The sequence below is a fragment of the Pyricularia grisea genome, chromosome I (assembly GCF_004355905.1).
Source record: "Pyricularia grisea strain NI907 chromosome I, whole genome shotgun sequence".
Taxonomy (NCBI): domain Eukaryota; kingdom Fungi; phylum Ascomycota; class Sordariomycetes; order Magnaporthales; family Pyriculariaceae; genus Pyricularia; species Pyricularia grisea.
The window spans coordinates 1,748,000-1,761,450 of NC_044973.1; the positions used below are offsets into that span (position 1 = coordinate 1,748,000).

The following is a 13,451-nucleotide window of genomic DNA, read 5'->3' on the forward strand; positions in this document are numbered from 1 at the left end:
GGGGAGAGACCACGGCGCAACAAATGGTGGGAGTTGCAGATAGACTCGCGCCGCAATTACCAGGTAGGTAGGTAGGTACATTTCGGATGCTTTTTAATTACTGACTCGATGGTTTTCTGACTGGACTCACAATTCATGGGGTTGACTGCCAAAGCAGCGTGGTAATAGAATCTATAGACCCTGAATACGTACAGCAAGCACCCCATGCTTCTCGTTAATCGCCTTCGCCCAAAGAAAAAGCCCTGTAGTGCGCCTCCGCTCCGCTGTCAGCTCCCTGGGCTACACTAGCTCAGGCAGAGAACCCAGTGCGCGCTGCGCCGCCAGGAAGACCCTTAGCAATCACTGGAGCTAATCCCTGCGTCCCCGCATCTTCCCAAGCTCTCCAAGCCCCCATCCGTCTGCATCCGAACCCCACATGATTGGCCTACGCGCTGCAGCTCTTCCCAAAGATGCAACAGTGACCTGACAAGGCGCGACGACCCAAGGAAATTTGAGATAAAATACCGACCGACCCGCCCACAAGGTCAGACGAGGGATTGGTTTCATCTCTTTCTGCTCATGTACTTGTTCTTGTCCAAAATAAAAAGAAGAGTCAGGCCCACAGCTTTATATCTTCTTTTTGATACAACCCCTTTGGGTATTGCTGGATCCCTTGGACCTCCGCATAAGTTCAACAAAGATACTTTTGGTGCCTTGCTAGCTTCCAAGCTTCCAATTGCATAAACTGCCTCGACCGTCATAATGTCTACCAATACCACCGCACATATCAACGGCCAGGATGAGAGCGTCGGTTCCTCGCGGGGCAAGGCTCCCGACGGCGGCGAGACCCAGATTGGCTTCAGGCCACAGACCAACATGACCGTGCAGCCTCCTCGACAGGAGGACTTGCAGAAGAGCTATGCTAGCATTGTTGGAGACGAAGCCAACCCCAAGGGCTGGTATGGTACAATGGGTATGTTCATAATTTAAGCGCGCTATTCTTACCGGTTGCACTTTGAGCTTTGACCGTTATCAGATTAAATACCTACCTATCTGGTAATACACTCCAAGTACAAGAGTATCACATAGCTAACCAATTCACTCACTAGTTAACACCATCGGCTCTTTAATCGGAACTATGGGTGCCTTTCCGTGCTGCATCTGCTGCCCCAACCCGTACAAGAACGTGGAGCAGGGTAACGTCGGCCTCGTCACCAAGTTCGGTCGTTTCTACAAGGCCGTCGACCCAGGCCTGGTCAAGATCAACCCCCTATCGGAGCGCCTGGTCCAGGTCGACGTCAAGATCCAGATCGTCGAGGTCCCCAAGCAGGTCTGCATGACCAAGGACAACGTGACACTGCACCTGACGTCTGTCATCTACTACCACATTGTCTCGCCCCACAAGGCCGCCTTTGGCATCACAAACGTCCGCCAGGCCCTCATCGAGCGCACCCAGACCACTCTCCGTCACGTCGTCGGCGCCCGCGTCCTCCAGGACGTCATTGAGCGCCGTGAGGAAATTGCCCAGAGCATCGGTGAGATCATTGAGGACGTTGCCGCCGGCTGGGGTGTCCAGGTTGAGAGCATGTTGATCAAGGACATCATCTTCAGCCAGGAGCTTCAGGAGTCACTCTCAATGGCCGCCCAGAGCAAGCGCATAGGCGAGAGCAAGATAATAGCCGCCAAAGCCGAGGTTGAATCGGCGCGCTTGATGCGTCAAGCGGCTGATGTATTGGCTAGCGGTCCGGCGATGCAAATAAGATATCTTGAAGCCATGCAGGCGATGGCCAAGAGTGCGAACAGCAAAGTTATTTTCCTTCCCGCGACGAACCAAACTATTCCCGACATGGGCCCTAGCCTGAACCCTAACCCTAACACTAATCCCAATGGTGAGGGTGGCAGCAACCCCTTCCACGTTGGTGATTCTCAGGACCCTGGTTACCAGCAGGCACTGCATGCGCGCATGGTCGAGAACATTTAATTGCTTTTCTTTTTTTTTACCCACTCGCTTCTTCTCTCCTTTACCCGAGCGACAGGCTCATCGTTTTTGCGCTTTGCACTGCTGATCCCGACACCAATACCCCTGAGAGTTTATGAGTTTGTTTTCTTTTTTTCTTTGCTTTGATGAAATTGTTTTCTAAGACATCTATCAACGTATTTACGGGGAGGGGGCTTGTGGCAATATGATACCCAGATACCCCTTGGCAGGCAGAGGCGAAGTCGACAGGAAGGGTACGAAGTAATCGGTCTTAATCGGTTGAAGAACATGAGCTGAGGATACCCGTATTCAGTCACTTGATCTAGTTTCTAGTTCTAGTATATGTTGAATTCCAAGTTCTTGTGATAGCAATGGAACAAGTGGTGTAATATCTTGCAGTGCAGACATCCCCAAATGTTACAATTTAATCAATCAATAAAACAAAAAAATTCTCATGCGTCGTTTCGATAGTTGGGCGACTATCCAGGATCCTGGGCATAGTGTTAACTAGAGAAGAATACAATGGGTGGTGTACCCACAGCGGAGTTTCCTGTCTTGTCTTAGAGCACTTAATTCTATGAGCCGCATTACCCTGTCGAAATTTACCACGACACCAAACATTTTCCGCCGACACACAACACGACACATTCTCAGTTGCTTTCGCAAGCCTCACCAAGCCGATTGTGGCGCACAAAACTCGCAAATTCTCGGTGAACAGATCGGTGAAAGAGACGAAAAAAAAATCAACATCCAAAATCCAAGGCTGTGTGTGGCCTCTCGTACTTGAAAGTCTGATTCCGGCCAGCAAAAATGCCTCTGTAAGCACTTTTTTTTTTGTTGTTTCCAGCAACCCCTTCTTCCCCCTAACACCATAATCGTAAAAACATAGCGAGAACTTTTGACTAACCAAAAGCCCATTTTTCTCCAAAAACGCACAGACATCTACTCGGCAAAAAGTCATGGAACGTCTACAACCCGGCCAACATTGCGCGGGTGCGCGCCGACGAGGAGGCCGCGGCGCGCGCACAAGAGGCCGAGGAGCAGCGGATGCAGGAGCGCGATGCGGCGCGGCGCATGGCGATTCTCAGGGGTGAGCCAGACCTGACGACGACGACAACGGCGGCGGCGGCCGACGTCGAAACACCGCCACGACGAGCTGCCAAAATCCACAACGGCAGCGAGCGCGACGAGGACGACTGGATGCCGTCGGCGGCCAGGAGCGAGACCAGCACCAGGGCCGTCGTGGGCCGCAAGAGCAGGAGGCACAGGAAGCGGCACGGCGAGGACGATACCGACTTTGAGATGCGGCTGGCCAGGGAGGCGGCGGACCGCGGCGTGGCGATGCGCGAGAGGCTGGGTAGGGATGAGCGGCAGGGCGGCGGCGGTGCGATTGTTGATGACAAGGGGCATATCGATCTGTTTGGCGGTGCTGCTGCTGCTGCTGCTGCCGCACAAGGATCGCGGGATAGGGAGGCAGGGGACGCGGCGGAGGGCGGCGGGGGGATGCGCCTAGCCGACGCGGCGGGCCGTGGAAAGAGCGCGCGCTCGGCGCCGTGGTACTCGTTCGCCTGGAAGAGAAAGTCGGCGGCGCCGGACGAAGGCGTCAACGTCGAGCAAGGGCTGCCCGAAGCGCAGGCGCAGAACCAGTTCGGGGTGGACGACCCCGCGAGGAGGGTCCGCGCAGCGGCCAGGATAGTGGCGGACGATCCCCTCGCCGTGATGAAGAGCGGGGCCAAGAGGGCTAGAGAGGTAGACAAGGAAAAGAGGCGGGAGAGGGAGGAGAGGGAGAAGGAGGTGGACGACCTGATCCGCGAGGAGAGGAGGCGGGCTAAACGGACGAGACGGGATGAAGAGGGCAGGCGGGAACATCGTCGTTCCGGGGAGAAGCGGCGTCGGAGTGAGGACGACGAGGAGAGGGATAGACGGCACCGCCACCGCGATGACGATCGCAGGAGAAGCCATCGGCGCGAGGATGGTCACAGGGATAGGAAACACCGGGACGGAGATGACCGCAAGAGAAGGGATCGCAGCAAGGAGAGGCGCCGCAGTCGATCGCCGCGGAGATCGCCGCGGAGGGAGATGGAAAGAACCCTAAGCGACAGGAGTCACCGCAAGGAGGATGCTCGATCATGATTAATGTTTTATACAGCATGACCCAGCTTTTGTTTGATGTTATGATTACCATACTAATACGCAAGTTTATGATACAATTGGAGAGGATGATAACCTCCCCATAGTACAACTCTACAAAACCTTGTGAACACAAACCAAAAACCGAAAACGCCAAACTTGCTAATTAGGATCCGTGACTATAGCACAACACTCCAGACACCCTTCGAGGCACTCAGGGCAGCAGGCACAGCATGCCAAACACACACACAGGCGTTCCCAACACCAGCTGCTGCTCAACTAGAGCTTCCACGGCAGTTGAATCTCGACCGGCCGCATATCCTTGTCGACCATGGCGACCAGTTTCTCGGCACCGATGCCCCTCAGCGCAGCCATGATCAGGTCTTCTGTCTCTTTACTCAGGCCCTCCTTGCGGTCGCAGTAGATGTCGATGCCCTCCTTGGTGAAGAGCGTGGGCGCGAACCACGTCACGGCCCAGCGCTCCGTCGTGTTGTTCTGGCCGTCGCCGCCGCCCGTCGCCGCCACGGGCCGCTCGCCCCACCCCAACACCTCCCAGTGACTGGTGACAAAGAACAGCCAGCCCTTGCCGCGCCAATCCCAGGCCGTGAGGGATGAGGAAGAAGATGCCGTGTCGACGCCAGCGACCGATTTGACGCCCCCTTGACCGCCACGGGCCTCGTACTCGACCATGTCGTCGATGCGCGTCTTGCCGTCCGATGTCGGCGGGAGCGGGCGATAGGTGATGCGGACGTTACGGGCGTCGCGCCACATGGCCAGGGTTGAGTGCGTCACCGACCATGTCCGGTGGAGGAAGTCGAGCGTTGGCTCCAGGGTGGAGGCATCGGGAGGGGTGGTGGCCGAGGCATATTTGGAGGGTGTCCGCAGCGTGATGGGAGATGTGGATGGCGGTGGTTCTTGCAGGCTCGCCATTTTGTTTGGGGGCGAGGAAGAAGGGGTGTGGTTTTAGGTCAATAGGTAGGTTGGATCGTTCAAAGACAGCAAGTGGGTTCTTTGGTCTGAACAGGGTACTGAGATGATTGGTAATTTGAGGTCCGCGAGAAAGTCAATTGCAGGTTTGAGATTGTTGCACAACCGCAGGTACAGAGATTACAAGAAAAACGTAGGTGTTTTTGAGTGAGTGTGTATCCCAGCTGAAGTGGCACATCACATTGCTTTGTTGTACAGCATGAAACCATGAAACAAACAGCTCCAAACCCCCTAGTTGGGAAAGCTACCCAGAGTCTTGGCTTGGCTGTCGCTTACGTAAATTCTACAATGTCACCAACCAGGAGATGTAGAGTCTGTTTATCTCGGCACGTCAGGTGATAATATTTCCTTCCATTCGTTCAAGTTGATCGTTTCCTAAAAAGCATCTTGAAATTTCACATGTCATCCATTTACTAACAAAGTCGCTAGAGGGTAGCAGCATCTTGGAGTCGCACTAGAGCACTCCAGCCTAGCACCTTCCCACAAAATTTGGGGAGAACAAGCAAACAAAATTCGACGGTTGCTGCCGAGAGTGGAGGACAAAAATCCCTGTCCAACTCCAGATTTTCCATCCCAGCATCATCCATTGATAACCAACCCTGTCGTGGAACTTGACCATTATCAGGCAACCCATTTCCGTCCATCAAACTCATCCATAATTTGATACTAAACCTCTCTCAGTGGTAGCCCTCCTCAGCAATAGTGACCATGGAGCCCCATCAAGAACCACCCACCCAAGAAGACACATATGACGCCGCCGAGATCATGGCCCAGACCATGGGTTTCTCCTCCTTCGGTGCAGCAGCCCGGCCGTCCAAGAGACGTCGGACTGATGACGCCGTCGTGGCGAGCCCTCAGAATCCGGTCCGAGTCTCTTCCGCCAACTCGACCTCTTTGGGTATCCGCCTGCCACAACGGGTAGGCGACGCTCACCGCACGCCTGCTTCTGCTCAGACCTCGGTCGCCGCCAGCAACGCTGATGAGATTGATCTCGATCTCGAGGAGGAGGGGTTCAAGGCCTATGGTGCCGCCGACGACGCGGCCTCGGCAGCTCCGGTAGAAGGTGCTGCTCCTGGTCCTGAGGCGTCGGGTCCTGCATCTGCGCATGTGCCGGTTGATGGTCCACACGGGCCGCCCGGTCGCGCTCAGGGTCAGCCGTGGTATGTCGACTACTACGACCGCAAGAGCAACCAGAACCCTTGGAAGAAGCTGGAGGAGAAGCTCGGTCTGGAGCCGCGGGGCTCATGGCCACCCCCCTAGATTATTTTATTTGTGGGTTGCGGTTCACCAGCTGAGAGTGCACGGGACCTACCTTGAACAAGTCTGCTGAAGGTGGAGGGTGATATCAGAGGAACACGATGGCCTTTGAGTTGAAAGCAGTTTTCTTACCATTTTTGGCTTGGTTTGGGAGGACACTTCGCCCTAGCGGGTACATGCTAATGGCTGCAGGCTACCGATATCCAATACAAACCAGCGGTCGGGATGGCTCATCAACGAACTATAGCTGCGTTACACCATATCTACGAAACGGCTGGCCGAGGGGAGACCGAATGCGATACCGATGGGAACCAACATGGGTCTGTATCAGTCACGTGATTCATGAGCTTGAAGTCTTTTAAACAGCCAGCATCGTCCACATTACGGCGCATAGCACATCACATGAGCATGATCAAGCACGCTGGTGGGAACCCCGCCTAGAGTGTACAGGCGGTCGCTGGCACAGGCTTCAAGGTGTACGATTACTGCGTTACTATCGGAAGAAAAGAGAGCTGCCGAACCCGAGCCGTTCCCAAAACGCCCAATGAAATCATGACAAAGCCACTACGCCCGCCCATAATACTTTCACCGTGGTCCCCCAGACGCTTCCGGCTCCGATGGCCCTCGTCAATGCCAGCCTGGGGTTTCCTAAAAAAGCAATATACATGTCCTTGAAGAGGACAAGCGCCATCGAGTCTCTTCACACGCCCTCCCCTGTTCCCTTCCTCGATCGATCTTGCAGGACCGCTCCTCGCCAACCCTACTCGTCTTCAGCTCTCCGTTCCTACCGGATACTGAGAGAATCTCCCGAGAGTCCCACCCCACACCCCCTGCAGCATTGACGCATTGTTTACTCACACCCACCACCCCGGGGGTGTTTGCGTCCGCCACGTCCCTGCAGCAGCTTTGCTTTTTTTGGCCCATGTACCTGTACTTTTCCCTCCCCTGTCCCCGAAAAATCAGGGAAACCTTGTCTGGAAAACACTCTTTTTGTCCAATCATAAATCATTACTCATATGAAAACGGCCGCCCGCTTCCGCCTTTGGAAATAGAGAAAGGCGCCGAGAAAAGTAAGAAAACTTGGGGGGGCTGCCGCACACCACTCAACTGCCTTCTTACAAGGGAAGACTGTGTTCAACTTGCAGGAACGCGCGCTGCATGTTTCTTCCCTTGCCGAACTGCATCCCACATCCCAGAGTCCACCCGCTGATCCGCTACGGGTGGTTCCCCCTGCATACCCGCGCCGTGTCTGTCTCAGACAGGCAGGATCGGGTTTGCGTGCTACGCGCGCGCGCGTGTGTGTGTGTGTGTGTGTGGGGATGAGAGCGAAAAGGGGAGGGGTGTGCGATCTGGGCGCTCGTAACAGGTTTAAAAATGTCGTAAAAAAAAAAAAGAGATCGATCAATACAACGTCAGCAAAACAAAAAACTGGGGGTTTTTTTTTTACAGGTCTGGTATCCGCCTGGGGTACAATAACTGACGAAAGAGGAAATATTCAGAAGTAACGTTTGGAGAACAGGGGTTATGTGGATAGGGTGCGGCTCAAAATCAACGAACGTCGCCCACTCTCGCGACTTTTCAGAAGTTTATCAAAATTGACTTCAGTAGTCGGGGGAAGGGTATCGTTCGCGGGCCTTCTTGTATTGTTTTGGGTGCTTCTTTGAAGCTTTGGATTGAATGGATCTAGTTTTTGTGGTAAAACGGTCAGTTTTGGTTTTGTATCATATTTTGAGCTTTATGCACTTTTTTGCCACGTTCTTCACTTCACTCTAAAACCGCTGAGGCGACTCCAATGAGCGGCGGCGGTCAGATTTTTCAGAATGGTAGCAAAAATAATGCAAAAAAGCCGCGAGAAAACTGCTTTTTTTGTGTGTTTTCTCAACTTACGAAAGTGTCTTCTGTGTCCACTCGAGATCGTCACGGACCTCGTACACCGATTGCATGCCATCAGCAAATCGGGCGCGCGACTTGGCAAGGCGAGCCTGGGCCTTCTTTTGCAGGTCTAGCAGCTCTCGCTGTTTGGCGTTCAGACCACCGGAACTAGTTCGTTTCCCCGGTGTCAGCTAAATTTTTTGTTTCCCGCAAGCGAAGAAATCCCAAAGCCAAGAACGGGACTCCGCTAGCGTTTGCGAGCAAGCAGGGAAACATTTTCTCTTTTTTTCACTTACACTTTTGCCTGGGTAACGGTGCAGTTGTCGAGAGCACTCTGATCCCGGACCTGGTCAAATCGGTCCTGGACGTACTCGTTGAAATCGAGCCCGCTTGCAGACCCGGCACTGTCGTAGTCACCTTGACTGCTGGATGCGTAACTATCATAGCCGCCGTAAGCTGCCGAGGAAGAGTATGCCGACGACGCGTATCCGGAAGGGGTGCTGTAGGAAAGCCCGCCAGAAGCGGTAGTGCTGCTGCCAGCCGCCTCCGATTCCGGTGGCGAGACTGAGTAAGCACCGTGGCTTCTGTTTCCACCGACGGAGTAGTAGTCGCCGTAATGGTCCGAATAGTGGTCTTTGCCAGCCGGGACTGCCATCGGCATTGAGCCGTTGTAGTCGCCGGTGGAGTAATAGTCGTTGCCGTATCCAGTTGACATTTTGTTGGGCAGATCAAGGGTCCAGAGAGGCTGAAGTGGGTGCAGTGATGTGATGACTTGACTCGAGGATGTATGTAACAAGGGACGAGAAGTTCGGTTTTTTTTTTATGAACTGGGACAAGTGGTAAAGTAGTAGTGTGAGGATGGCAGCGTGTGTGCGTAAGTAGATGCGTGTGTGGTATGAGCGTGCAGTGTGGTAAGGGGCGCACTGTTATGTCTGAGAGTTCGTGATGGAGGAGATACTTGCTTAAACGAGTCCCAGAAGTGCTTGGTCTGAAAATAAAAACTCTGTCACTACGAGATTGGACCTTTGGTGAAAAGTTTAGATGAAAGAGGAAGAGAAATCAGGGAGGCCCAAGTCAAACAAAAGGGTCCTTTTATACTTTTTCAAGGGACCCCTTGTCAACAAACGAGGCCTCGCTAGTACGTAACATATCTCTCCTAAAAGCATCAGACAAGACGAATAATTGCATCTATCAACCAATATGCCGATGATCGGTATCATCGACCCCGCCCGGGGGGAAACTAAAAGGGAGGAACATGCGTTCGTTGGTAACGAGGGATGCGGTGATAGATGGTCTCGGTCTAGTCCCGGAGAAGAGGGGGATGCAACCGGAGACGGCTGGTATGTTTCCCCAATACAAAGTCATAGAGATAAAGGGCAAGGTAGGGGGGACTGGGATCAACGGTGGAGATATCACAGGGGGTGATCCCTGGGGAACTGGCTCGAGGACGACGAGCACATCACTGATGCGGGCCAGTCTTGGCCAGCTACAGGAACCAGTGACATGAAATGAAAGAAGACTCTGCATGTGCAGAGGGGCAAATATGAAAGCATTCTAGGAAAAATACAGGGTTCAGGCATGCACGGCATGGTTTCTCTGTGGTGTAATAGAATGGGTAAAGGGTGTGATAAACGAGTAAGATGTCAGTCAGGCTATGTGAAGGTTGGGAGCGGGCTGTAAAGGTATCGGCTGTTGTGGCCTTGATCGGATATGTAAAGAAGAACCATTAAAAGATACCTGTTGACGAGCAGAAGCTTACATCGAATTGTCCATTAAAAGACAGCTTCTGGGGTCATAGTTTATGCTAGGTTTTTGATAGGTAAGGCCAGACTAACAATGCATGCTGATATGCAAGACTTTTTTTTCTCCTTTTTTTCTTATGTTTTTTTTTTTTATGGCTTGTATATTTAAGAGAGGTGTGTCTGTAGCAAAGCGGAACCCGAACACCAGGGAATTAGAAGACCATCCGGCTGTGTGTTTGGTAGGACAAAGTAGGGGCAGGTTGGCACATACAGGCCGCTGATGCAGTGCGATGGAATGGGGGGTGAAAGTGCAGGGGTGGATATAGATTTTGAAGAACTTAAAAGAAAAAATGTAGACAAAAGTAATGAAAAAAGTAATGTTGCTGTAACGGGAATGGGTAGGCCGTATGGAGACAGAGCGGGAGGGGCGGCGTATTAATCATGGTATGTGTAACCGTTTGACGGCTGTCACTGACTGCCTCGGATAGACCACTGTTCTTCATGGAATTTTGGCCACCGTGGGTATAGCACAACGTGATCTCCGCTGATAGTTCGGCAACATGGCTGGCCCTTGTCTTCAAACTTCTTACGCAGGGACTGGGGATATACGGGTGTCCATTGCCGAATAGGCAAATGCGGGATAGTATTTGGACATCCAAGACGTCCAGCCGGTAACCAACTTTGTCGGTATTATTTCCACGGCCGGGGGTATATGTGGATGGTGCTGATCGGAGGAGTGGATGAAATAAATGTGCAGACAGGATAGACAGGCTCCTCAAGTTCAAGGGCGGATCATGGCTTGTACCGTGACTTGGAACGGTTCCGGACCCTCCCATCCACTCCAACGTGCCCACAAGTTGTGCAGCGAACGGCGGAACCGTGCCAGTCAGTCAACCGGGCAGTTTAGTTACTCAATAGGGCATCTGGTCGACAGATATTGGAATAATAAAGGCGTGGCGCACAGCCATAACCAGAAATTGTTCAGAGCTGAGAGGTAAGTAATCCTTGCGAGAGACAAAAAAAAAAAAAAAAAACATCACCACCACCATTGAATTATCGGCTCCGTGTGCCCCTTCTTGACAAACGGTTCGTCCGTCGGCTCAGGAAAGGGATGGGACGGCAAAGACGTCGTGCTTTTCCAGTCATGATGATGCGTGTCGTCAGGCAGAAGTGCATCAAGTCGGGCAACTTTTTTTTCTGCCACCATCTTTAGTGCGGCGAGTTGATGTGTTGTCAATTTTCCATCCATCTGCAACCCAAAGATTGATTGAAGGAGGGAAGCATGCCGCCTATGGGCCCCCGTTATATTTCTTTGATCGAGGCCCCTACGCAATGCGCTTACCTTTTATGGCAATTTCTCAATACCCCTCACTTAGCGGGCGATACTCCTACTGGTCCAAAAACCTTACAATTGGCTTGAAATACCCTTTTGATTGCTCAAATTTTCATTGGCTGCAAGTGACCAATCCACCTTACCCACCAGCAAGCCCTGATCGGACGTTTCCAGAACCCCATCCTTGCCTTTTTGATTCGGGCCAGTAGGAAAAGCTCTTGAACCCGACTGACATTCATGGAATACTTTTGAGAAGCCCAACTTGACCCAGGTACCTGTCATCCTCCTGAAAGTACACGCACGGGACGGGTATTTTGGCCCTTTTTGGCTAGAACAATGCCCCGGGCAGGTAGGCACCTAAAGTATTGGTCCATCCGTATCTGAGATGCCAGGCAGTACGCATCTTAGGTACAATGTCTAACCTAAGTCTCGGTGCCTTTTTATCCTTTGGAATGGGGTAAAACACCACTTGACCAAACACAGTCAGGCGTTTTGATGCGCGCAACATGAAAATTACTGGCGTCAGTCAGTATTACTCTTCCGATCTGATTTTTTGAGGCGAACACAAAGCAGAGGGCGCTAGGGCAGTCAGTGGTCGCAATTTTATAGCATGCATCACCAATGAAAGCAGGGCGGCTGATTTGGCAGACGAGTTCGAAAGACGGAGACGCGGGGACTATTACTGATCCGCATATACCAACCATGCCTAGGCCAAGTCAAGTCAGCGTTCAAACCCGCCAAAAGAAGAAGGAGGTTCATACATACACTGATGTACTGGCTGCCTCCCATCTAATTCCCCATCAGGATGGTCCGGAGTATATGGCATCGTCATGCTCGCATCGGAAGGTTGACGAAATATACGCATAGCATAACGGCCGAGAAGAAGACTATTGACGCCTGTTGTACCCTTGCCCAGCGGATTCTTTGCACTTTCCTAGCTGCGTCACACCGGACCGAGTGACAAATCCACACAATACATCGGCAGAGCAATGTAACGCCAAGCAAACACATAATGTCGTCGAGGGTTCGCGATATTCTTTTTCCCTCACCTTCGGCCCAATTCACCGGGCCCTTCTCAGCAACCTAAACCAAGTGGAGAAAACGTGGGCTCAAAAAAAAAAAAAAAAAAAAAAAAAAAAAAAAAAAAAAAAAAAAAACAGGCCACCAACCGACATCAATGAGGCAACATTACACAACTCCCAAGCTGCGATTGGTCATGTTGAGTTGTGCCCTAGGTGTGCTTAAATCCTAACAAAATTAGCGCAAGAGACAATGATGAGTTGACGGAGCTCTCAGCTTGGCCCGACTGTCTGTCTGCCTTTCGAGCTCTAACCGGTAGCCTCGATTTAGGACGCAACTGCGTCACCGATAATAAGCCGCAGTTGCTCCCTCGCGGCCCTGCTATTCTGACCACTACAACTGTTTTGTGCCCGTTGCCCTGGACAAGGAGCAGAGCAAGTCTGGCCATTGATAGCCATTTTGTTCCACTTACTTGCGCAAGTAGGATGCTACCTTTTAAACGGGCATGATCCAAGAGATGTTACCCAAGCAAGCAAGTGGCTTGTAGGCATGCCGCCAGGAAGGCCATAGAATTTCGTCCATTGGCAGACACGGCAGATGACTGCTTGATTCATCTATTCCGCAAGCTTTCCTTGTCCTTCATCCACCTCCACCCCGGTCTTATATGGATGACATACTTCTTTCGGCTCTTGGGTAGAATGGGTCGGTAGATACCTAGGTTGGTACCTACATACCTACCTATCTATACTTTCCCGTCATTTACAACCTACAGGTCTGAAAAAGGACCGAGGACGGGGATTGTTTAGCCAGGGAGTGAGGAGCACTTTCTTGGAAACATGTGGGTGCTGCACGCAGCATTTTTGGAAGTGGGCTGAAGTAGCATCCAGAACATGCAGGCCGGGATGCCCAACATTACATGCTTACGACTATGCGTACAGCGGTCGGGCTGACGCTTTGCATAACCACTTTTGGGGGTTTAAGACGTACGTAGGGGAGGATCTATGCAGCATCGGCCAGTGCATGCTACCACAATTCTGCCCAGAGTTGCTACTGCAATGGACTCGAGAGGCCTCTGGGAATTTTCCGTTAATACAGGCCGATTTTCTCACAAGATGTTTGCTGGGCATGAGCTTGAGTTAAAGGAGGCCTCTCA

At 52.2% G+C, this 13,451-nt stretch overlaps 5 protein-coding genes across 5 annotated transcripts; 3 read left to right on the forward strand and 2 right to left on the reverse strand.

The window, feature by feature from the left end:
- The first annotated feature begins 539 nt into the window (after positions 1–539).
- Positions 540–2,385, forward strand: PgNI_05552 (uncharacterized protein). The gene is made up of 2 exons (XM_031125583.1): positions 540–952; positions 1,089–2,385. Exons 1-2 carry the CDS (start codon positions 742–744, stop codon positions 1,958–1,960), a joined length of 1,083 nt encoding a protein of 360 aa, XP_030981974.1. The 5' UTR covers positions 540–741; the 3' UTR covers positions 1,961–2,385.
- Positions 2,386–2,590: 205 nt separating this feature from the next.
- On the forward strand, positions 2,591–4,090 carry PgNI_05553 (uncharacterized protein; the record flags this gene model as incomplete). Its single annotated transcript, XM_031125584.1, has 2 exons — positions 2,591–2,775; positions 2,896–4,090. The coding sequence occupies exons 1-2, from the start codon at positions 2,768–2,770 to the stop codon at positions 4,088–4,090; spliced, it is 1,203 nt and encodes a 400-aa protein (XP_030981975.1). The 5' UTR covers positions 2,591–2,767.
- Positions 4,091–4,366: 276 nt separating this feature from the next.
- Positions 4,367–5,017, reverse strand: PgNI_05554 (uncharacterized protein; the record flags this gene model as incomplete). Its single annotated transcript, XM_031125585.1, has 1 exon — positions 4,367–5,017. One exon carries the CDS (start codon positions 5,015–5,017, stop codon positions 4,367–4,369), a length of 651 nt encoding a protein of 216 aa, XP_030981973.1.
- A 439-nt stretch (positions 5,018–5,456) lies between these two features.
- On the reverse strand, positions 5,457–11,102 carry PgNI_05555 (uncharacterized protein). Its single transcript, XM_031125586.1, has 3 exons — positions 8,500–11,102; positions 8,219–8,371; positions 5,457–8,014 (listed from the first exon to the last, which is right to left on the reverse strand). Exons 1-3 carry the CDS (start codon positions 8,916–8,918, stop codon positions 7,933–7,935), a joined length of 654 nt encoding a protein of 217 aa, XP_030982628.1. The 5' UTR covers positions 8,919–11,102; the 3' UTR covers positions 5,457–7,932.
- On the forward strand, positions 5,783–6,334 carry PgNI_05556 (uncharacterized protein; the record flags this gene model as incomplete). Its single annotated transcript, XM_031125587.1, has 1 exon — positions 5,783–6,334. One exon carries the CDS (start codon positions 5,783–5,785, stop codon positions 6,332–6,334), a length of 552 nt encoding a protein of 183 aa, XP_030981971.1.
- Positions 11,103–13,451: the final 2,349 nt, after the last annotated feature.

What these genes read in the sequence shown, in the direction of transcription:
- PgNI_05555 (XM_031125586.1), bottom strand. Translation starts at nt 8,918, where the DNA reads ATGTCAACTGGATACGGCAACGACTATTACTCCACCGGCGACTACAAC. An exon ending in ACCGTTACCCAGGCAAAAGT is followed by an intron (nt 8,372 to 8,499) that starts GTAAGTGAAAAA and finishes GAAACGAACTAG; the next exon opens with TTCCGGTGGTCTGAACGCCA. An exon ending in TGGACACAGAAGACACTTTC is followed by an intron (nt 8,015 to 8,218) that starts GTAAGTTGAGAA and finishes CACAAAAACTAG; the next exon opens with ATCCATTCAATCCAAAGCTT.
- PgNI_05552 (XM_031125583.1), top strand. Translation starts at nt 742, where the DNA reads ATGTCTACCAATACCACCGCACATATCAACGGCCAGGATGAGAGCGTC. An exon ending in GGGCTGGTATGGTACAATGG is followed by an intron (nt 953 to 1,088) that starts GTATGTTCATAA and finishes TTCACTCACTAG; the next exon opens with TTAACACCATCGGCTCTTTA.